The sequence below is a fragment of the Sitodiplosis mosellana genome, unplaced genomic scaffold (assembly GCF_009176505.1).
Source record: "Sitodiplosis mosellana isolate CC-2019 unplaced genomic scaffold, AAFC_SMos_1.0 Smas_scaffold_6165, whole genome shotgun sequence".
NCBI classification, from domain to species: Eukaryota; Metazoa; Arthropoda; class Insecta; order Diptera; family Cecidomyiidae; genus Sitodiplosis; species Sitodiplosis mosellana.
Window position 1 is genome coordinate 3,206,979 of NW_022601406.1, and position 25,248 is coordinate 3,232,226.

Genomic DNA, 25,248 nt, shown 5'->3' on the forward strand with positions numbered 1-25,248 from the left:
TAGTCGTAGTCGGCGTTGTCGTCGTCGATTGCCATGAAGTTGAAGAGATTCCATGAGAAATGCACTTGAGCGCTGCTGAGTCAGTGGCAACTGAAATCGTACGTTCAACGTTTCATTTTCTCGTGCACACAGACAACCGACCAACGAGTGTACGTGTGTATGTGTGTGTGTGTGTGTGTGAGAGAGAACAAGACATGAACAAAAAAAGACGACGACTACACGTATACAAGAAATAGGTCGTAGTTATTTTGGCATGATTTGCTTGCACACGTACGTTTTTCGGGCTGAACGGGTGTGAGTGTATCTGTATGCGTGTGCGAGTGGAAATGAGTTGAACTGAACGAATGAGACTAAAGCGCGAGTGTGTATGTGTGCGAGTGCTTTCTACTGTCACTCACTTCGACTGTTGTGCGGCATTAAAGCATTGAGAGAAAACAAAATAACAAACCTTCAACCATATTTTTAGTGTGTAACAACGATAGGGCGAGAAGAACACAAAAGTTTACTTGAACTGAAGAAGAAGAGAGCAGAAAATAAACACACAACCAGAAGACATTTTCAATATTCTAATTATTCGTTAAAAACGTTTTATTCGAAACAACAACAAAAAATTATATTTATATTACACTCAACAAAAAAAACTAAAGGTAGGAAAGAAGTAGGAAAAAAAAATTAATTGGAAAATCGACAAAGTCAAGTGAAAGAAGAGAGGAAAAAAAAACGAAACGAGGCGAAATACAGAGAGGGAAAAAAAACTGGCTGGAAAGAAGATTTGTCCGAAAAGTACAATGGAAGAAATCTAGTTTAAGTGTGTATGTGTGAAATGATATTCTGAAAACAAACAATTAAGTTTTTTCTTCTCATTCCGAACATCAACAACAACAAAATCATTAAGAACGAGAAAAGCGAAATTTTCTTTTTTTCGGGTGAGTTTTACGCACATTTTTCGTCTCATTTCTCGATCAAAATTACTACATACACCAAACAGCCATCATCATTCCTTTTTTTTACACTCGATGCAATTTCGATTGCTCGATTCGGAAATAAATTGGGAGAATTCTCCATGTGCATTTGCCATTTCTAATTCGATTGTTGAGAAGAAGAAGAAGAAGAAAAAATCATCGAAAACTGAGGAAAAAAAGAAAAACATCGTGTGCTACTGAACAGAAGTAATCGAACATGTCATCGATTCAGCAATGAATTTAGTTCATATTGACAGACACACGCAAATTACGCGCATTTGTGAAATTGTTTTTCGTATTATTTTTTTTTATTGTGTTGTTCGCATCGGATATTCAATTTCGCATTGTTACACCAAATGTCACATACAGTAAACGAGGTGAGACGGAGAGAGAGAGAGAGAGAGAGAGAGAGAGAGAGAGAGAGAGAAAGTATGGTGGTCATCGATGCAATCTCGAAAATTCTTTTCGCTGCAAAGAATCTAGCTAATTGTGAAATCAGAATGCTTTGTTGCCACTGGAATGAACATGAAAACACACAGCTAATTGTTTGATGGTTGATTCGGTTGAACCTGAACTGAATTACCACTGAAAACAGATTCATTATTGCATTTAATGGCGTGTATATCGACAACGATATACCGATACACTTCGATTCGCGGTATAAATTTCGCTATTTGTTTATTGGTAACAGTTTTATTTTTGCTTCGCCGTTGCTTATAATAGTATTTATTTGTTCATCTGGATCAAGTCAAATCTGTTGAAATATGGTGCAGAATGTAAAAAAGCGACTGTAAGATCAGTCAGTTCATATTCGGTCGATACGAACACAGTGGAAAAATGAATAAATGTTATTGTGCCATGGAATCAATGTGCATCTTCACCGAAATTTGTGAATATCGCCCAGTATATCCGTGTGCAATATGTTAATTGGCTAAATGATGAAATTGCATGAGAATCGTGTGAATTTGTACGAGAATCATGTGCATTTTAATCGGTTTGGATGATACGTTCTTTGTTCCATATCTCGCATTCAGCACAAGTTTCTTGGTAAATGTTGAATACCACAGCAACCTTTGGAAAAGAGCGAGAGAGTGAGAGAGCGTGAATAAGAGGTAGAGAGAGTGAAAGAGAGTGAGAGAGAGAGAGAGAGAAGAATTCCGTTTACGAGAAAAATAAGTCAAACTAGAGTTTGTGTGTTCTTGCATTACGTCCACTACAATACGTCGCTTGATAATTTTTCTTGCAGGCATTGTGTGTGGCATGCAATGTGATTGTGATTCCAAACCATACGAATCGCAAGTAGCAAAATGCACAAATGTATTGAAATGTCATCGAAAAATACGACAAAGAATTTGTATTCAAATGTGAAAGAACATTGACATTAAAATACTTTTATTGAACTGATCGAATGAGGCGATGAATAACTTTTTATTGTATTCCCAAAATTTCGACATTTTTTTCAATCTTTTTCCAGGTTCAATTTCCAAGACAAAGATAATTTTTCCGAAATAGTCGTTCTTTTTCCATATTCGTCAATGGCAGCAAAAGAAAGGAAAAACGTCAATTCATTCTCGATTGTTTCGTTTGTAAACGAACCGCATTTGAGCTTCCTCTCTCCGATTGCTGGGTGAGATAAGGTTTTTGCCTCCAAAATTAATCCCATATAGTTGTGATACTTATTTGCGCGCAAACACCACACAACAACTGATAAAAACAATGAACAAAAAAATCCATTTTAAATTATTTGCTAATCGTCGTCGTAATACGAAAGAAAAAAAAGATTGGCCGAATTCTCTGAATCATACTTTTGGTCTTATTTGTTGTTGTTGGTGTTCTTGTCCGATTTGCAAATACACACACACACACACACATACGTTTCGGGTCGAACGCATTAGGTTAATACGAAGCAGAAAAAAAAACCAATAGGAAAAAGGAAAACAGATTGCACACACAAGTTGCAGTAGCCATAGAGTATACACTCACTCACTCTCACAGTGACATGCAGCCAGTGCGCTAGCCATCGAGTAAAGTGCAAGAGTGATGATGATTTTTTTTCCCCTGTATTATTTCTATTTTCCATTTTGGCATCAACAAAATGCATCCATTGTTTCCTATTCTCTTCTCTCTTTTTTTTCGGCTCAACGAAACCTGTTCACAAGCATATGGATGGTTCATGTTGAGCGCTAAATTATTGCTCAGGAAAAAAAGCCGTCAAAAATCAAAGCGAAACAAAAAAAAAAACGAAACAGAAAAAAAACTGCACAATCTGCCATTTTTTCCCTTTCGATTATATCAATTCGCCGTTATACAGCACTGAGAGAGTGGCACATACATCGGGCTGCACACAGTGCACAGCGTATTCAAAAATTTTTTTTTTGCTGATTCGCGTCTTTTGTTTTGATGTGACCATTTTTGATTGTTTGCTACATTTACAAACAAAATTCGGTGGCGACAGGTTGCAATTGCTTTTTTTTCCAATTGTTCCAAAATAAATGGCAAGAAAAATATGAAACAAAATGTTTCGGTCAATCAGTGTGCTGTTTGTGTGACATGAGTCGCCCTCTATCCAACAATCGAAACTAAAGTGATATATTTGATACGTGTGTTTGTGCATGTGTCGAGATCGGTTGGTTAGTTGCGTGTTGTGTGTTGCGGTAGTGTGTGTGTGAGTTTGAACGGACAACCGACCGAACCGTACGAGTGAAGCAAATGAAGACGTTTGCGCTTGTATGTATTGGTAACAACAATAGAGAAATACTGATACCTCCCGTCATTTCGTGTTTGTGCCACTGTCTCTGTCTCCTGTTGGTATACACATGCAACACAATATATACACACAGAGAAGAGATCGTAGACGAAAAATGCTTATATTTTTACTGCCGCCGCCACCGTCGTCGTCGTTGTCGTCGTTGAATACATCGCCATTGTGTGTTGCCTCTCTCACTGTCACAATGAACTGCCTCGAAGCAGCGATGACATTCGCGAATTTGTACTGTAACATTTTATAATATGGTTGTACGCAAGTAGGAAAAAAAAAATTATAAGAATTGAAAGTGTGTCTACCTCTCTACGTCTCTGCGTTTTATTTTTTTGGTTAAAAATTATTTCGCGTTTTAGTTTTATTCGTTCTGTTTCCTTTATTGCCATTTTAAGACGAATTCTAAGCTAATGTAGCCAGTGTAACAAACGGCAAAAAAGTAAAAGAAATTTTTTAATACCTACTTACAAAAGTCTATGAACGTGTGATTATTTTGTAAATTGAATTTAGAATTTCGAAGCTGTGCTACGACTCATCAAAGTAAATACATGTTGACTTCTTCTTTTTTTTTATTATTTTTTTTCTTTTTTTTTTCTTTCGCTCTCTTTCTCACTCATTCTCTTTGGCTCGCTCGCACTCTTTCGCTCATTTTTCATTGTGTGTGAACGGGACAGTATGGCAAAATAAAATACGTATATTTATTTGAAATAAAAATTTCGAAATTGATCGCAACACTCCGTGTTCGCCTCGAATCAAAACAATATTTTCGTTTTTTCGTTGCCATTTCGTTCCGAGTACGAGAGGACAAAGTGTAAAGTAATTTTGTTTTTTTTTTCTTCGTGTGTGCAAATCCAGGAATGTCAAAACGGATTTTATTCGGGCTAAGCAACAATTCGAGTGTAATTTAGAAAAGAAGAAGTAGCGACTAAAATTGTTGTAAGATATGAACAAGGAGATGGTGGATTGTTTTTGCCGTTTTTCATTTGAGATGGTGGAATCTTTTCAGTCTCAATTTTCACGCTCAGTCAATTTGTGTGTACGAGTGTGATCACCACACTTGCCTGCTCCCATTCGGCAATGAAACAGTGTTGTATTTTTTTTTTATTCTTGTATTTGGTTCACGAAGATGAAAAGAAAATTCATTCGTCTCAAAAGTGTAACAAACAAGTGCACAATTGTACTCATTTTGTCTCACTATCCAGTTCTCTCTCTCTCAAAAGGAAACTTTTCACGATGTGCTAATTCTTTTCCTTCCTCTTCTTCTTCTTCTTCTTCTTCTGTATGATTTTCACTCATTAGAATACGACGATTGCATAGTATTTAGAATGAATCCGTCCGTTTTTTTCCTTTCATTTTACATTGTTTATAAGCGGTGGTGTGTAAAATGTTCTTTAAATATGCGCTTCGTGTACATGTCACCGAGATTATTCATGAAAATCCAATTTAACAACAAGCTCAACATACAAATTATAATTCGGTCAATTTATGTTCTTTGTGTTTTTTTTTTCTTCTATTCAACAGGAACAACAGAAAATAAAGCAAAAACTTGAGAAAAAAATCCGTTTTGTGTCGTTCCCGGTTCGAAATCAATGACGAATAATCCGTGAAATAAACACGAGAGTGACGTGAAACAAAACATTTAGAGAAAAACTAACAAAAACAAAAGACTGTGTAAATGGAGTAGAAAAGTTCTAGGTGATTTATATGCCCTGAAATTTTTCTGATTAGAAAACCACGATTTGAACAAAGAAAATAAAAAGCATAACAAAAATAACAACAAAAGAAATATTGAATGAAACAACTGAAACAAAAACACCGAAAAAGGACTTGAGACGCATTTTAGAAAATCGTCTAGCCCAACCAAACAACCAACCAACCAACCAACAATCTACGTACCGTTTGAACTCGAATTTAAGAACGTCGTGTGTGTGTGTGTCGAAACAGTCATACGTCGTCGTTGTCACCTTGGTCGGTCGTCATCCGTGCCCAATATACACAATCAAACTGACGCAACCAAAATGAAAGTCGACACAAGCCGCCTGAAAAAGGGCACCTCTGAGGTGCCCACCGAGTGTCAAACACTGATCGATAAATTGCGGTCTTGTTCGATGGACGAATTGCTAGAGGAGCTACGAAAAATCGACACTTGGACATTTGGCAAAAGTGAATTGTACCATTGGATCGATGTGCTCGATATATTCGATGGGATTCTGGAGGAGGCCACCAAACAAATTGGCAACGACTGGTTTTTGGCGTGCGATGAACGCTTTTCGCCGAAAAAGATTCAACTATTGTTAGCGGTACTAAATTTCACCACACTATTGATTGAACACTCATTCTCGCGGCATCTCTACAATTCCGTGGAGCATCTGACACAATTGCTGTCATCGACAAACATGGAAATCGTTTTAGGCGTATTGAATTTATTGTATATGTTTTCAAAGCGTAGCAATTTTATACCGCGACTGAATTGTGCCAAACGAAATGCGTTGCTCGCCCGACTCACCTACATTGCGGAGGTAAGTGCTGATTGATTGATTAATTGATTCGATTGAAATGTTTCCATTTTAAATTTTGTCCGGGAATTTCGGCCGTAAAACATTATTGAAGTCTGTTATTCCCCGATTTTTTTTCAACCCATTATCTGCCAGCCATATTTGAAGATTTTTCTCAGACAGGGTTTTCAAGTTAAACATTTTTTCAAATTAAATGTAAATAGGCATATAATGAAAGCTACAAACTGAAAAAAAAAAACTCTTTCTTATCAAACCAATACCAAAATATGTTTTCATGAAAAGTTATGCGCTCAATTCGAAAAATTAACTGGTCGGATTTCCGACCAGCGCCAATTAATGGGTTAACATTCATGAGAGAGAAAAATGAAACGCAGAATAATTTCTCAATAACTTCCAAATTAAAATTCATTTTTATCTTTCATTCGCACGCAAACAGAGCTGGGGTGGCAAAGAGCATGGCTATGGATTGGCCGAATGTTGTGATCGATCAATGAAAATCACCGATTCATTCCCGAAATTCTACTACGAATACTACGACAGTGATGGCAAATTGAAATCCATCGAACAGGACGAGTTTAGCGATTTCATTGGCATCACGAATCCCAGTGAAATTGCCTATTTGATGTGCTGTCGAATACCGATTCCACTCGATGACGACCAAAAAGTGAGTACTTGCTTGGCTATACTTTTTGCCATTCATAAATTCAAATCTTCTTTAAAAATGAAACTAAAATGCTTTTTCATTTGTTTTTTTTTATTTTTCGTTTAGATGTTGATTTTCACCCGCGTACGGCTCTCGTTGGCGTTCCATGATTACGAGACTCGATTGCAATTTGTGTTGGCTCGTCTGCAAGCGTTGTCCGTGCTAGTTTATTCCAATTCGTTACAAGACAACATAAACACACTGTTGTATCCGGGATTTTTGGAGGAATTAGTCGAACTGTTGGAAATGCGGGAGGCCAAATTGGTCGAAATACGAGCGGCTGCCCTACGTACACTCACATCCATCATACATTTAGATCGAAATCCGAATTTTCCAAAGTGAGTACACCAAAATATTCGAATCGAAATACACAGCCATCAATGTGAGGCAAATTTGGCGAGCAAATTGCTTTCATGTGTTTTTTTTTCGATTTTAATTTTCAGAAAATCGGGATCTCGTTTAATGATGATCATTGATGTGACTGGTGCATCGTCGTACCATGGTTTCTTGCCAACGCTTGTGCGAACGTGCATTCAACATCTCACCACAACGACGCCAAACAATAGTAGTAGTAGTAGTGACACCACCAGTCAACAACACCAACACATGCAATCGACAAACAGTGCCTCTCAACAGCAGTTTCCATTAGCATTGGCAACGGCTTTATTTAGTTTCCTATACCATTTAGCCAGTTATGATTCGGGTGGAGAGGCATTGGTTGCGTGCGGCATGATGGAAAGTTTATTGCGTGTCATCAATTGGCCGGGCAAAGAGTTGGAGCATATCACATTTGTGACGCGTGCGGTGCGTGTCATCGATTTAATTACAAACATTGAAATGCAATCGTTTCAAAATCATGGCGGTTTACAAAGTTTCATCGGTCGTCTCGAGATGGAGGTGAATTTGTGCCGCGAAGAGCAGCCATCCGAATTGATACCATCGAATTTGGATCGTGCCCATGATAATAATTTCATTGCGTCCGAAGATGTTACAATGTATGAAAGTAGTTCGCCAGCACCAGCACCAGCATCAGCATCAGCACCAGCATCAGTCGCAACGTCAACAGCGACGACAATGCCATCGACGGCATCGGCGACGATGTCCACCGGAAATGCATCATCGAGCGGTAGCAGCAGCAGTAGTAGTACAAGTAGTAATACAACAGTGCCTGTGAACAGTGCAAATATGGGCACAAGCAGCCAATCGAAGAATAGTACACGATCATGTTTGCCCCAACGAGCCGCATTACTCAAATCAATGTTGAATTTCCTCAAAAAAGCCATCCAAGACGCTGCATTCTCCGAGAGCATTCGACATGTGATGGAAAGTTCGTTGCCCACATCATTGCGGCACATAATCAGCAACGCTGAATACTATGGACCATCGCTGTTTTTACTGGCCACCGACGTTGTTACCGTGTATGTGTTCCAGGAGCCGAGTCTCTTGTATTCGCTGCAAGATAGCGGTTTAACGGATGTTGTACTCCAAGCGCTGCTGAAGAAAGATGTGCCACCCACACGTGAAGTGCTTGGTTCGTTGCCAAATGTATTTAGTGCGTTGTGTCTTAATTCACGCGGTCTACAGGCTTTTGTACAGTATAAACCATTCGATCGACTGTTTGAAGTGCTATTGTCACCCGTTTATTTGCAAGCGATGCGACGTCGCCGAAGCAGTGATCCAATTGGTGATACGGCCGCAAATCTTGGCAATGCCATGGACGAATTGATGCGTCATCAGCCAAGCCTCAAAACCGAAGCCACCAAAGCAATCATTCGATTGCTCGAAGAGCTGGTGAAATTGGGCACTGATGAAAAGTACATTTGTTGGCGGTCACAGAATAATAAATGCGACGACTCAAGCAATGGAAGCAACAATAACATGAGCTCAGGCAATAATACAGGTGTCAGCAGTAGTGGCAGCAGCCGTCCATCGATTCATGTTCGCGTTTTACATGTGAACAATGCCATCAATCGTGGTGTCAACAGTTCGGTGAATTTGAATCATGATCCCGTGGATTCCGTTCGTAATAACATCGGCACATCAAATAGCAACGTTGAAACTGGTTCAGGTATGGGATTTTCGTCACATTCTCCTTTTTTCTATATATTTTTCTTGTCACTCGACAAATGTTGAACAAAACACATAAAATTCCACCGTTTTTTTCTTCGTCTTGACTTGACAAAAAAATTATGGCACAATTTTCGTTCGCCATTTAATTGAGTCATTTTATTCGTTTTTTTTCCCTTTCCTTGGCATGGATCCAACAGAAGACGACGATGAAGATGAAGAGTCAACTTCATCGCATCACAATCAACGCGATGCGGCTGGCATGAGCTGTTCGCGTAGCGGTAGCCAAGACAATTCAAATGGTTTACAATCGAATGGAACCCCAATGAAAATTCCGCTCATCGACTACATTTTAAATGTGATGAAATTTGTGGACGCCATTTTGAGCAACAACTCCACCGATGATCATTGTCGTGAATTTGTTGCACAAGGCGGCCTTCAACCACTTTTACGAATCTTATCATTGCCAAATTTGCCTGTAGATAGCCCAATAACCGCTTCAGCACAAGCCGTTGCCGCTGTTTGCAAATCGATACTGGTGAGTGTGTTAGCTAATCAGCAGTTGATTTGGAATTTTTTGAATGAAAACAACGAATTTAATAAATTTTCTAATGATTTTTTTTCTTTTTGTCTTTTCTTTTCTTTCCACCATCAAAAACAGAGCCTAGCACATGAGCCGCAAGTATTGAAAGTAAGCTTAGAGCAATTAGCCGCTGTTGTTGACCAATTAGAACCGTTGCAGAGTCACTGGGAACAATCACAGGGCAGTGTATTGTTACGCGAATTAGCCAACTGCAAGAATATCGAATCGGCATTTTCGAATGCAACCGAAACGCCGCTGTTGCATGCGATGAGCGCTGTTCATGGTTACGTTGTTATGTTGGTCCACGTTTGTCGAACGGGCCAAACTGAAATCCGTAATTTATTGATCGAACAATGGGGTCAGAATAATAAATATGGCCAAAAATTGCTGTACAAATTGGTTCAATTGTACACGGCCCTTGTGTGGGAGAGCACACTGCTGTTGGCATTATGCACAGACGATATAATTCCGGTTGGTTGTGATTTTGGTAAAGAAGATCTCGACAAATTGGGCGAACCGCCATCGGTACCTGGTCAAAGTGGTTCATCCACCGTTCCAATGCCATCTGAAGTTAGCCTTGACACACCCATGCCATCATCATCATCGAGCACAACACAAAGCTCAGCTGCAGCTGCTTCAATAAATGATTTAACCATGGACATTGATCGTGTCTTGAACTCAACGTTAGATGGTGAAACATCATCCACATCAACGGAAGGAGCGAGTGCATCCAGTAAATTTGATGCTGCTTTCAATTCGACCGCAACCACATCAAGTGCAAACAAACAATCCACATCGTCGTCGCTTCAACAACGTCGCATTGTTGCAACGCCAAGTCAATTGCGTTACATTAAATCATTACTGGGTGCATCGTCCCGTTTGGGCCGTGCATTGGCCGAATTGTTTGGTTTACTCGTGAAACTGTGTGTTGGCAATCGTATGCGACGCATTCATCCACAAAATGTCGGCAATTATATGTCGTCCGCATCGCGTGACATTGCCCGTGTATTGAGCTACATTTTAGTGGATGGTTTATCACATGACCAATTGCCACCATCACCCATACCAAAGTTGAAACAAACATTTCTCATCTGTTCGATTGGTTTCACCAGTCCGATGCTATTCGATGAGAAACGTTATGCATACCATTTGATGTTACATAAATTCTGTGAAGAGGGCGGCCTGCAAGCATTCTTCGAAATGTTTGGCTTTGCATTGAGCCTCGAACCCGATACAAATGCAACGACTGCAACCGGCAGTAGCAATGGAAAATTGACGATTTCAAGTGAAACCGATGAAAATAGTGAAGAACCCGACCAGGCAGAATCACAGCAGCAACAAACCGATGCCGCTGTACCAATGATAGATGCCGAGAAGAGCGACGCGACCGACACCGCCGACGTCGAACAGACGCAATCAACTACCTCAACTACCGTTCGAACCGCAGATGATTTAGTCATTCCGAAAGAATTGTTCACAAACAATGAAGATCATGGTGAATTTTCGGCGGGCAGCGGTGAATTCTTAGACGCATGGCTGATGCTTTTGGAAAAAATGGTGAATCCAAAAACCGTGCTCGAGTCACAGCACGTGATCCAAACAAAATCGTTGCGAAACAAACCCGAATTCGATACGGTCGCCTATTTGATCAATGTGCACAAGTTGGCATTTCAAACGGTCACCAAAATCTGGTCATTCAAACCGATTCGTACGTATGGTGCACGCATGACCGAATCCATGCTCACCATTATGAAGCACATCTATCAGGGCGAGCCAATTCTACGCGAAAAATACAATAAAAAAATCGCTGAGCAATCAACGTCATCATCGACCAATGATAAAACGACCATTAAATTTGGTTCGCTATTTCCACGATCTGGCAATCAGCCAGACAGTGATACACCAAATAGACTGAGCTCACGTGGCAATCGATCATCGACAGCGGCATCGGCGGCCGCAGCTAGCGGTGTTGCCAACATCAATAATACCATCAACGAAGCCTTCTTAACGCAACTCATGGAAATGGGATTCTCACAAGAGCATTGCCGCGAAGCACTTTATCATACTGGTTCAATGGAACAGGCAACCGAATACTTGTTGGCTCGCACCGGCAGCGCAGCAATGAACAATACCACGAACGAGAATCCGAGTGGAATGGGACTGGATTCAGACGATGATGAAAATATCGATGCCGAAATGATGGTATTGATGGGACAAAAAGTGGCCGGTGACAATACAAACGCATCGACCGATACAAAGACTGCTGAATCATCCGGCACAGCGGCGGCTGGTACATCGACCTATACGAAACGAAATCGACGCGGAATGCGTAACACCGTCACCGTTCTACCAAATCAACCACCGTTGTCGGAGCAACTGTTGTCCGATTTTGGTGAGGAGGCTGTACGCACATCGTTGTATTTAATTGATCAAGTACCTGATGCTGTATTCAAAGGCACCGAATTACTTGGCATTCTATTCAAACGAACGGAAATCAAATGGAAAATGCTGGCCACCATCATTTCCACGATGATTGATTGTGCCGAACAGCTGCGCACCATGCTCAGCGATCGCACCACACCGCTTGAAACGATCTTCTTTGGCGAAGTTGGCAGTCGATTCACTGTACGCTTGCACATATTCTGTTTGTTCCTCGAGGTATCACAGTATCACGATTTGCGTACGCCCGTAATTTTGTCGATAAAAGAATTTAAATTGATGCCAAAACTGATTAGCTTATTGAATGAAACTGAGGATGTGCTCACAGCAAAGGCGGGCAAATGTTTGTACACACCAAAATGGTTGTCACAAATGATTTTGCTCATTGACTTATACGAAAAGGTCGTCGTATCGATTCGTCGACGCAACGAAATGCATCGCATTACCACAAACAGTGAGTATTTTTTTTCTACGTTAGTTACGTTATTTTTTTCTGATTGGAACCATTCATAAATAACCATGGTTGCATTAATTCAACGATCGTCTAAACATTTTTTTTTTTGCATAATTTCTTTGCAGCATGGAAATGGTATGATGTCCAAAGTGGAAAATGGAATGCATACACAAATGGCAACAACAAGATTATCAACGATGCGTACAATAATGGTGAGACAACGGTTCGAGTGTCTGTCGGTCGTCATCGTTACACCATCAATTTCAACTGTATGTCACAAGTGAATGAAGAGACTGGAAATCATCGGCCAGTGGTTTTGGGATTGCTATCGTCAGTCAATTCACAACGTATACCCGATCATGTGTCCGCCACTTTATCACATATCCTCGGATCAGACAATGAGGAAAACTCTAATGTAACCAATGATGAGCTCAAACCAAAATTGAATCGTCTCATGAAGAAGGCACCAAGTTTGACTGAGGTGAGTTTAAGCGAATATTTACGGATTGAATTAATGCATTAAATTTCTAGTCGAATTTGAGGATAAAATGTAGCATAAAACTTCTATTCAAAGAATAAATCATGATCCAAATCTCTTGTCTTTTCCCTACAGGCGCCAGCAACTCAGACGCAATCATCATCGTCATCGTCAACGTCAACAACGACAACAACGACAACAACGACAACATCGCCGTACAATCAGTGCCAATTGGATCGTGTCACAACGGCAGCACTGTCCGAAATGCGTGAGAATCATTTGAAAAATGCATTCCGAACGTACTACACCCTGTCCGTGGTCAATAACCCAAAGAAAGAGACCAGTGTGGCGGTGGTAACGGAAGATGATTCCAAATTGCTTGGCCTCGAAGAGTTCTCCACCGAGAATGTTGTGGCCACATGTGTTCGTCTAATGTCACCGAAAATCTGTGTGGATCGTGATTCGTTGCATGCACTGATGATGCTTTGTGTGCGACTGACAACCAAATACGAAAATGCTGAAGTGTTTGCCCGTGAAGGTGGCATCAAGTTACTGTTGGAAATGAAACAATCGGGCGGTTACTTGAGAGCATCAACGCTAGCCAATCTCTTGATTCGGCACACACTTGAAGAGCCACGCACATTGGCGATGGCCATGGAAAAAGTGATTGCTGCACGAACATTACAAACAATTCCACCCGGCTATCGTGATTTAATCTTCATGCTGCGTCGTATGAGCTCAGCCGTAGCGCGTGACCCAGAAATTTTCAAAGAAATTGCCCGGTCCATGCTTCGCATTGACATCAATACGCTGCGTCGCGGTGTGTTCAGCGAAGATAATCGTTTGATCATGAAATCGGTGGCACCGCCCAGTGCAAAGCGACAAACGGAAAAACCAAATGAAAATTCAATTGCCGTTAAAGTGGTCTATGATTTACTGCAATCGCTCATTGTGCCCGTTAATGCAGCACAGAAGCAAACGTTCGAAGAAAAGGTCGTAACGAATGCAGCGAAAAATCATAGCCGTCACACAAACACTTCCACCACATTTAGCACATCAACGACGAATGTTGCATCCAACTCAACGTTCGGCAGTAATAATAACAATAGCAATTATTTGGTAGATGACAATGATTTATCATTCATTGCAATGTCATTTGGTGGACCAAGCAATGATACACATTCAAGTCATTCCAGCCGCTTGGGTACGATGCATTTAATGGGTGGCAACGAACCATCCACATCATCGACATCATCATCATCCAATAAACAACCGAATAGTTTGCTGAACGAAGGATGGAATGGATCAAATTCAAAGGGTGAAAATGATAAGCCATTGTTATCGAAATTGACCATATTGAAGGCATTGGCCGAAGCAGTACGATCGTATTCATCGGTCGGTGTTATTATTGCCGAATATACATATCAACCGCAACCAAATACATTGATTCGCAAGGCACAACCAGCACTTGCATTCATTTTAGATAATCTTTTACCATCGACTGAACAAAATCCCGATCGTGAATGTTCGTCGGGTGCTCGCATGTTGATTGCAGCACTTTCGGCTGCCACTGACTCACAAATCACCCAATACACGGTGGTAACGGAAGTGAGAGCAGCCATTTTGCGTGCACTTTCATGGCCAGAAATACCCGAAAAACATGCACAATTGCAATTGTTGACGGCACTGATTCCGACAATGATCGAAAATTGTCCACCCGATCAAAATCCAGCACTGATGCGCTTGCAACAACATCAACCGCGACGAAATGACATCTTTAACATTATGGTGCGCAAAGGATTGATTGCCGATTTGGCAAATATCACACAAAGCTTGGATCTGTCTAGCCCACATACCATCGTCACAATTGGCACGGCATTGAAATCACTCGAGCAATTGTTGCGCATGTCGAATCAGTCGGCCTCACCAGTGCCAGTGCAATTCAATAAGAACCGAAGTGCCGAAGGCGATGCCACGGCAAACAATCAACAGAATATGCAATTGAACGAAAATCAAGGTGAAGCACTGAACGATGCCGCCGTTTTTGATGAGAATGTGGCAAACGGTAAGTTGAATGGACTTTTTCTTTGATAAACTCAGAATTTCTGGCTTTTGGATTTTTTCATTCACTTTTAAAACATTTCCACTAACAACAAACTCGCTTGTTTCGTCTACTTTTTCAGAAAATTCCGCCGATGACGAGCAAGCCAATGACAATGAAGATGGTACCATCGAAGATGATAGTGCAAATGCAAACGAAGTTCAAAGCGCCATCGCTGTGGAAAATGATGAAATCGAAGCGGCCGATCCAATTGAATCACCAACCAATACGAATGAACCGGAACCGCAAGAATTTTTGGGAAATTCACGTGTCGATGTCCAACCAATTGATTCATCAATGCTTGAAGAGATTCGGCGTCGTATTTTGGATCGTGAATCAATTCTCGATGATTCGGTTGAATTGTCACGCTCCGTGGCCGATCAAGCTCGACGCGCTGTTGCCACATCAGTGGTTGCAGCTAGTAATGCAGCCAACAATGGCAGCGGTCTTCAACCCATCGAATTGGCCGAAGAGCGTTTCATTCTCGAAGAAGACGATACCAGCAGTGATTCGGATTCAAATGGCTCAGAAGAGAACGATGAAGAACGCGAAGAAGAATCAAATGGTAAGAAATTTCGCTTCAAATTTAATTTATATTTTAGTAACTTTTGACTTTATTTCTGTTCGTTGAACGATAAATTCGTGTGTTTTGTTAGTAAGTTTTAAAGTTTATTTGCTTTAGTCAATAAACTGCATACACGTTGTGCATTCCATACATTTGCACTTGCTTTCGACGAACGTGTTTATTGTTCGAACATATGCGCTTATCTAAACGATATTAAGTAATAGCTGTGATAATTGCACACAGTTTCTACTACATCCGGCATTTTGGGATAATTTGAAATGAACTTGTAATTTATAGCGCTGCAATTAGCTATCGTTAAAACCCCGACGAGAAATTTGCGGTAAAATTGGTGTACGCCGACACTCCGTCGCATATCCGCGGATACTCGCAATGCGAATAGAAATCCACAATAAAAGTTGCCGCAAAATGTTATCGCTGAATACCCTGCGACTATTCGCGCTGCGAACAACAGTACAGTTCCAACCTGAAGTTGGCTGCGCATGACATTTCAGAGTATTTGCATGGTAATCGCCAACTATCCGCAATGCGATTATTCGCAAATTTCTTGTCGGGAACTTGTCGAGAACTATTTTAAGACTTGAGAATTGGTTTTTTTATGTATAAAAATCAACATTGTTGCACACTTGGCATTCTGCAACGATTCATTAGGAAATTACCAGAATTTAAACAATATAGAACCATTTTTAGAAAGTTTGTTCCTCTTCGTCGTATTTTTTTTATACATTTTCTGTGTTTTTGCAATGTTTTCACTAGGCGAAGATGAGAATGAGGATGAAGCTGAAGATCGAAGCGATTTAGAAGTTGACGAAGAAACTCGACAATATATTGAAATGTATGATGTGTATGGTCGTCATTTGTCACCAAGCATACCTGAATTGGAGCGAGACAATGAGGACATTTTGATGATTCAATATGCTGACAATGGACGTGATGGCGGCGGTAATAATGCGGGCGGCGCAAATTCTGTTGGTGTTAGCGTTAATGTGAATGTTGACGTTGATAACGATCAACCAAGTTCGTCCAATAGCAATGTGCCTTCAACTAGCGGAATCAATCGGGTAAGTTTTGATCGAGTTTATTTTCCAAGTTTTCTAAACATGAAAAATATTCAAAAAAGAACAAAATTCGTGCAATGAATTGAAGAAAATTTCGAAATTGAATGGAATTAAAAGTAAAATCTTTAAAAAAGAGTCCAAAAAGAATCTCGAAAGAGTCAAATCATCTAACCAATCGTTTTCTTTTCCTTTTTCTCTATCCCCCTCCCACGCAGACGAATTTCCCGAATATTTTCGAATCGAATAACATCAATCGACACGAAGAAGGTGTTTCGGCGAATGGTGATGCGAGCAACGAAAGCGCAACCGGTTCGCAAAGTACATCGAATGTTATCGGACGTATTCATATCACCACAAGTAATTCACGTTCGGGTGGCTTTGGACCGGGTTCAAATCAACCAAATTCACTATCACAATTGATTCAATTCCGTACACAACGTAATGCAAATCGTCAACGACGATGTGCCTACTTAAATTTAAACGGTCGCAACTCAAATCCACCGGCCATTTTACAACGTCTCCTTGGTCCAGTTGCACAGAATGTTAACATTGGGCTGGGTCAAGTGATTGCCAATGCCAATGGATCGGCATCGTTCCGAGATGCAACACGTGTTGTGGTCATGGACAATGGATTTGGTATTCTATCCAATTCGGGTGAACCATCAATTGATCTGGTTGATCAAGCGGGTTATTTGTTCGGTCGCAGCCTGGCAGCAACACTCAACCAAACACCATCACCGTTACATTGGTGGCTTGAAGAGGCCAAAGCATTGGGCATCGAATCACAAGCAGACGTTTGTCTAACTGTTTGCAACGAACTCATTCCAGAGCTGGAAGCACAACGGTCAATGGAATTGTCGAAGACACGAAGCAAACGAAAGAAGAAGTCACCGGGTGATACGAACACGAAACAAGCACCGGGCCAAAAGCAAAAGAGTACGACCACAAACCAAAGCACAAACAATACTGAAGTGGTGTCAGCATTGGCCGACGTCGTGCCATCGGCACCAAGCGAAGCGCCGTCGCATGACAATGAAACCGAAGAAAATCAACAGAACAGCGAAGTGCACAGCGGCTCTGAAGTCGATGATGAGTCAGGTAACTAAAAATTATATCTGTTTTGTGCGACTTAGTCATGATGAATTATTTAGCTCCATTAAATCGCCCAATATGTTCTATCAAAGTTTTGACTAATTGGAAATTCCTTTCTTTCTCTTTCATATAGACGATGATGACTCATCGAAAAATGACGATGAATTGGATATTGAGAACCAAAACTTGGCCGAAGATCGTGTCATCGCCGATGATGACGACGATGATTCCGATGACAATGAGGATGAAGGTAGGTTTTTTTCTTGAACAAATCGCATCTGAATATAAAATGAATTATTTGAACTTTTCGTTAAATACAAAAAAAAACTCGTCTTAAATAAAAAATGTCGGAAAAAAATTCGAAAATTAAACTAATATCCCAATCGATTCACAGACGACGATGAGGATGAGGACGATGTAATTCCACTCGATGGACCTCTGCGCTCGTATGTCGAATCAAACGAAGAAATGACTGAATCTGACTGCAATGTGCAGGAAGATGATGAAAGAACTGGTAAAAACCATTGCTTTTAGCAGAAAATTTTCACCTAATTTCTTGTCGTTGAACACCATTCTGACTGAATTTTCTTCCTATCGGCTTTATTAGGTGGTGGATCTGCTTCAGATAGTGGACGCTCCATAGCTTCATCAGTTTCCACTGAACCATTCTTCTCCGGTCAAAGCGTACCAACTGAAACACAGCCAGCGTCAGAATCAGCAGCGCAAACGCCAACCCCAACTCAAAGCCAACCGGCCGCCGGAAGTGAAACGAGTGAAAATGCCAATAACAATGAACAGAGTACAACGCCCAATGCTATCGAACCAACCACATCTCAAGTGCCCGAATCACAGCCCGACGATACGAATGAATCTCAAGATGCGACCGAATTGAAGGAAGGAGAAAGCGCCAGCAATGACGATAATGCAGACAACAATGATATTATCAATGTTTACTCTTCCGGCGATGAAGGTGAGTGAATCGAATATTCTATTGTATCATGAACAATTGGATATATTTAACGAAATGACTAATTGATTAAAAAAAATCATTCCTTCCCCAGATGGTACAGAGAATGCGGACCGAAAGCGACAGAGATTGAATAGTGAACAAGATGAAGGTCAATCGACATCGAACGACAATGAATCCGAAAGCAGAGATGCCTCGGAACAAAACTGGGCGCCAAGACGTCGTCTGCGTGGCCCACGTAGCACACGAGCACCGCTCACCGAATCAGAGCCATCGCCAGATGAATCGAATGAACCAGCTGCTGAAGCAAATGGTAAGCAATTTTACTCGGTCATTTGGGGATATTTTGCAATTCCTTGTTGTGCAATCGAATGCCATTCAAGAAAAAAGTCATTTGATTTTGAAAAATTACGCAATTTTAATTCAATTCCGTTCTTTTCCTTATACAGATGAACAATCGGAAGGCGCAATAGCCGCACCAGTCGAATCAGCACCAGAAGAGGCTTCCGATGCAACGGTGGATGCCGCTGCCAATGAAATCGGCGAAGGATCATCGTCTGGAGCACAAATTGATGGCACTCAAATTCCAGATGGAATCGATCCATCATTCTTGGCTGCTTTACCAGAGGAAATGCGTGCCGAAGTAATCGCTGAACACTTGCGAATTCAACGTATGCAAGAGCGTACACGTCTACAGCAACAAGTGGCCGTACAAAATGAGCAACAGGCCGTTGCCGAAGTGAATCCCGAATTTTTGGCCGCACTTCCGCCAAGCATTCAAGAAGAGGTTTTAGCACAACAGCGACTCGAGCAGCAACGTTTGGCTGCGGCGGCTGCAAATCCAAATGATCCGGTCGATGCTGCCGCTTTCTTCCAGAATTTACAACCGTCGTTGAGGTGAGTGGAGAAGAAATGTGCAGTATGCACTTTCGGTTCAGTTTTCTTGATTTTTTTTCCTTCAATTTTCCTATTGAAAGGTCCTTTTTAAAGAAATGTCTTCCTCAAACAAATAAAAATAAAATCCAATGTGCCCATTCCCATTCCAGACAAGCCATTTTGACTGATATGGAGGAATCGCAAATTTCCGTGCTGCCTCCCGAATTGGCGGCTGAAGCGCAAAATTTGCGACGCGATTGGGAAAGTCGAAACCGTCAAATCATGCAAGAGCAAATTAGTCAAATTGGAGCTGGTGGCAACAGTGGTAACGTTGGAACATCGCCCAGTTTTTCGTCTGTATTACGGTATCGAAGCCGTTTGCCCGAGCCAATTTCATCGGTCAACTATTTGCAACGAATGCGATGGAATAACTGGCCAATCAATCCCGGTTCAACCACAATTTCAGTGGATCGAGACGCATTTGGACCGGGAAGCAGTTTGCTATGCATGGAACAACAAGGTCAACCACAACTCGATCACGAATCACTGACATCATTGTTGATTCTATTGTTTGTCGAAGCGAATAAAATCTGTACACTTCGTTTCCATCGTGTTATTCGAATTTTATGTTCGCATTTGCCAACGCGTGACTGGATTATTCGCACGATTTTGTCGATAATCGAACGAAGCAACCAACAATCGCGACAGAATGAACAATTGCAAACGGTCAGCAATCGACCACACTGGTTGAATATTCGATTGGATGCGGCGTTAGGTAATCGAAACAACATTTTCATCATCAAGAAGATTCGCCATTCGAAAGACGAAGCGATGCAAGTTGACGAAACAAACGAATTGTCATCGAACGAATACTCGATCGCAATCCATCCACAGGCCGCACAAATTGTATGTCGCCATGCACTGGAATTGTTGATTTCATTGGCCAAGAACTTCCCATCAAACTTCCTGCCCATCAAAAAGAAGGGTCGAAACAACAAAACCGATACGAATATCGATGAAAATCAACCGAGCACCAGCAGTTCGGGTCGATCACAGAAGGATTCCACGCAAACCGACAAATCGACTGATTTCTGGGACATTTTATTGCGATTGGAAATGCGAGCACGCAACAGCAAATCGTTTAATATCCGAGAAAATTCGGCGAATCCAGCATGTGCCGAAGATTTTGTTGATATTGAAATGAATTCGTTCTCCGAATCACCATTTGGCCAATTGATATCCATGCTATCATTTAACATCATTCTGAAGAGTACATTGTTAACGGATCGTCTGTTGAAGCTGTTGTCGTATATTTCGGTCGGTTTACCCGATGCCGTTCAATTGGCAACATCCATTTCAACCATGCCAAATGCACTTGAGGCTCCCCCAGCGGAAAGTAACAACGAAGCGACGGGTACTGAAGCGGCGGGCACTGAAGCGGCGAGCACTGAAGCGAATGCAAACGAAAATGCGGAACCATCTGCTAATGCTACTGGCAGCACAGCTGCTGCAACAACAACCACCACCGCCTCAACAACAGCTGCCACCACCGAAAATACCACGGCCAGCACATCTGCCAGCGCTGGACATCAATGTGTCAACCGTTTGAAATCATCGCCCGTTGAATTGGACGAGAAATGTTTACCGGAATCACAGGACAGCCTACGTTTGGCCATCGAAGTGCTTACATCGAAATCATGTTCGGAAGAAGGTCTTGAAGATGCCACATCGTTATTATTGAACTTGAGCCAATGCTCAAATGTTACCCGTACATTCATTTTGAATTTGTTGATCGATGGTGCCAAATATCTGGCTGGCGTTGTTCAAGGTCAAATCAATGATTTGATCTACGATTTGCGACAATTAAACCAAAGAAATCGCGCCGAATCTGGACTATCACCGTCCAATTCACAACATATTCCAATTGCCGCAGAGAATGCAAATGCCGATTTGCAACAGCCATCAACGTCAAAAGCATCGGCAACCACCGGCACCAAGGGCATTTTACAGGATCGTTTCACCAAAGAAACCGTTGTCATCACATCAACATCCAAACAAAAGGCACGCTGTGAACTTCAATTACCATCGATGGTGCCGCTGATTTCGAAAACCGCCAGCCAATCGTTCTTTTTGCGCATTCTCAAAGTAGTGATTCAAATCAGAGAATCGGCCAAGGATGCATTGTCCAAGGAATCATCGAATCAAGCAGCGAAGAGAATCGTACTCAATTCCATTGAATTGCAACCGCTCAGTGAAACATTGCAATTGGACCATTTGTGGAACACGCTCAGCGATTGTCTGGTTGAACTCGAAGAGAATGCCGACCATCATGCTGTGCTCGTTCTTCAACCAGCCGTCGAAGCATTCTTCCTCGTTCACGCCTCATCACAACCACAGGCAGCGCAATCTGTCACCGAACAAAAGAAATTCCAGGTAAGTGGGTTGAGAAGATGTAGCTCTTTGAAATTAAAAGTTGTTAGATGTTTAATCGAAATTCAATCAAATGAAGAAAGAAATATTTTGGATTTTTAAAGAAAATTTAATTCGATTTTTTATTGGAATTTCACAGAGCCGTGCTCCGAATGTGGCTGAAAATCAAGGTCAAAGTGCAGATAATGCCGCTGAAACAAATAGTACCTCAAATGCCACCGAAAACAGCGAACCAATGCAAGTTGGTGATGGTGATGGTGCAGCTGCTGCTGACGAAACAGCCAGCGCATCTGGTGCCATCGCGGAAGCTAGCGGTACATCCGACAGTGAACGTCGTGAAATGGTGAGCTCTTTTCGATGAAAATATTTTTAATATGGAGAAAAAAAAATACATTTTTCAATACTATTCTTGGTTTTGAGTCTCATTTTGTCTGATAGAAAAAAATTATCTACTTTGAAATATATTCAAGCCAAATCATAATTGTATTCAACTAATTCCATTTATCTCCCATTGAAAAAAAAAATGCAGGTTTCGCCAATTTCATTGTTTGACATGCCAAATAGCAATTCGTTCTCACAATCGAGCAACGGAGGTGGCCAGTCTCAATCGGCAAACGATCAAGAGGCCAGCAACAACATTCTAACTCGCCTTGGAAATCCAACACAACAACAGGCTCCAAAAGTACAATTGACATCTGACCAAAAGAAATTCTTACAATTTGCCGAAAAGCATCGAACGGTATTGAATCAAATTTTACGACAATCGACTGTTCACCTGTCCGATGGTCCATTCGCCGTTCTGGTTGATCACACACGAATTCTTGACTTTGATGTCAAACGTCGTTATTTCCGCACCGAACTAGAGCGAATGGATGAAGGTATCCGGCGTGAGGAATTGGCAGTGCATGTACATCGTGTGACTGTATTCGAGGACTCATTCCGTGAGCTGTATCGCCGTAATCCAGAAGAGTGGAAAAATCGATTCTACATTGTATTTGAAGGTAGGTTCTTCTGATTTTCATCGATAAAAATCATGATTTTTTCTACCATGCACTTGATTTGGATTAAAATGAAAACCGAATTGAATACGTTAAAACATTGGATGTTCTTAAACAGATAGATCGTATTTGATTTTCGTCAATCCAATAAAAATAATTAATGATAAATACTAATTAAAAACTACATTCATTCATTTTACAGACGAAGAAGGTCAGGATGCTGGTGGTTTGTTGCGTGAATGGTATGTGATAATTTCGCGTGAAATTTTCAATCCAATGTACGCATTGTTCACCGTATCGCCGGGCGACCGAGTTACTTATATGATAAATCCATCAAGTCATGCCAACTCGAATCATTTGTTCTACTTCAAATTCGTTGGTCGAGTCATCGGTAAGTTATTATGCTTTTATTCAATTTCTCCATCTCTATACCTCTCACAAGCGCAAACGCTGCGCTAAAAATGGTATCAACATGTAATTAATTGCGCCATAATTTCATTACAGCCAAAGCCATTTACGACAATAAATTGCTTGAGTGCTATTTCACGCGCTCATTCTACAAGCACATTCTTGGCATCGAAGTGAACACACAAGATATGGAAAATGAAGATTATGAATTCTACAAGGGTCTCGTTTATTTGATGGAAAATCATGTGTCTGCATTGGGCTACGAACAAACATTTAGTTTGGAAGTACAAGAATTTGGTGTGACCGAAGTGCGTGACCTAATACCAAATGGCCGAAACATTATTGTCACTGAAGAGAATAAATTCAGTTACATTCATTTGGTGTGCCAACTGAAAATGAGCGGATCAATTAAACAACAGTAAGTTTGATGGGATTTTTTGGGTTTTTATTTCATTTCCAACTATGTTTAAATAGCATGAGCAATTGTCGAAATTTCTCAAGAATTAATTAATAATCGTTTCAACAGAAATTGACCAATTGAGTATTTATGAGCAAATTGATGTTTTTTTATGGCGAATTTAATCACATACATTCTTTCTTCACACAATTAGATTGAACGCATTCCTCGAAGGTTTCTATGACATCATCCCGAAACGACTGATCTCAATATTTAACGAACAAGAATTGGAATTGTTGATATCCGGTTTGCCAAATGTGGACATTGAAGACCTCAAAGCAAACACCGAATACCATAAATATCAGGCAAACTCAATCCAAGTAAGTACACTTACTTTTCTTGTCTTCCCAATGACCATGGTACCAAGAAAATGAACACATTTCAATCAAAAACACTAGCCAATGCGAACCAAATTAACTGATTTCTCTCTCCCCTTAAGATTCAATGGTTCTGGCGAGCGTTGCGCAGTTTCGATCAAGCGGATCGTGCAAAATTCCTGCAATTTGTGACTGGTACATCGAAGGTGCCATTACAAGGTTTTGGTGCACTCGAAGGTATGAACGGTGTACAAAAGTTCCAGATTCATCGGGACGACAGATCAACAGAGCGTCTTCCATCGGCTCACACATGGTAATTTCATTCAGCTGCTTCATTGTGAAATTTCTGTAGATTTTTCGACTTTTTTTACTTTGCAAATTTGAAATTCTGTCATTTCAATTCAAATGTGTTTTTTTAGAATTGCTGATGTCAATCTAATCAAGTTTTTAGTCAATTTTTTTTTTAATAATCAAGATTTTATTTCTCATTCCCAAAAAATTCCGCTCGTTGCAATTTTTAAGACCGACACCAATTAACATGCATTTTTCTTTGTTTCATTTTTTTTAGCTTCAATCAATTGGATCTTCCTGTGTACAAAACATATGACAAATTGCGGTCAAGTCTGCTGAAAGCCATCCATGAATGTTCAGAGGGCTTTGGATTTGCTTAAGCTAGACAATCAGCATTAAAATGAAACAAAAAGCCAAATGAATTTATGATGAGAAACTACACCGAACATGTGACATGAAGAATAGACAAAACAAATGAAAATGATATGAAAATAAATCGAAACAATACTGTACGATAGAATGAATAATGAGAAAGGGAAGCTTATCTTCGAGACCATGAGCAATGATCAACAAATGTTTTTAATTTTGAATTTTTTACACACACACACACACACACAACAACAACAATTTATGTAAGTAATAGAAATAACATGCAAAATAAAGAGAAGAAAGAATAAACGGAAACAATAAAGTAAAAAAAAAAATAATGA

The 25,248-nt window shown here is 40.7% G+C and overlaps 1 protein-coding gene across 6 annotated transcripts; it reads left to right on the forward strand.

Moving 5' to 3' along the window:
* Positions 1-25,242, forward strand: LOC129574666 (E3 ubiquitin-protein ligase HUWE1-like). 6 transcript variants are annotated; one of them, XM_055456958.1, is made up of 25 exons: positions 1-926; positions 5,242-6,239; positions 6,673-6,900; positions 7,006-7,277; positions 7,383-9,007; positions 9,207-9,544; positions 9,668-12,482; positions 12,608-12,963; positions 13,096-15,025; positions 15,144-15,626; positions 16,401-16,705; positions 16,918-17,800; positions 17,928-18,044; positions 18,189-18,308; positions 18,402-18,764; positions 18,856-19,074; positions 19,211-19,658; positions 19,808-22,070; positions 22,207-22,410; positions 22,597-23,068; positions 23,268-23,456; positions 23,570-23,891; positions 24,085-24,250; positions 24,370-24,560; positions 24,816-25,242. In XM_055456958.1, the coding sequence occupies exons 2-25, from the start codon at positions 5,739-5,741 to the stop codon at positions 24,916-24,918; spliced, it is 14,913 nt and encodes a 4,970-aa protein (XP_055312933.1). In that variant the 5' UTR covers positions 1-926; positions 5,242-5,738; the 3' UTR covers positions 24,919-25,242. The 6 variants fall into 6 exon arrangements, with proteins under 6 accessions (XP_055312933.1, XP_055312937.1, XP_055312931.1 ...); XM_055456962.1 differs by having other exon boundaries at positions 13,111-15,025; XM_055456956.1 differs by lacking the exon at positions 1-926 and adding an exon at positions 2,647-4,260.
* Positions 25,243-25,248: the final 6 nt, after the last annotated feature.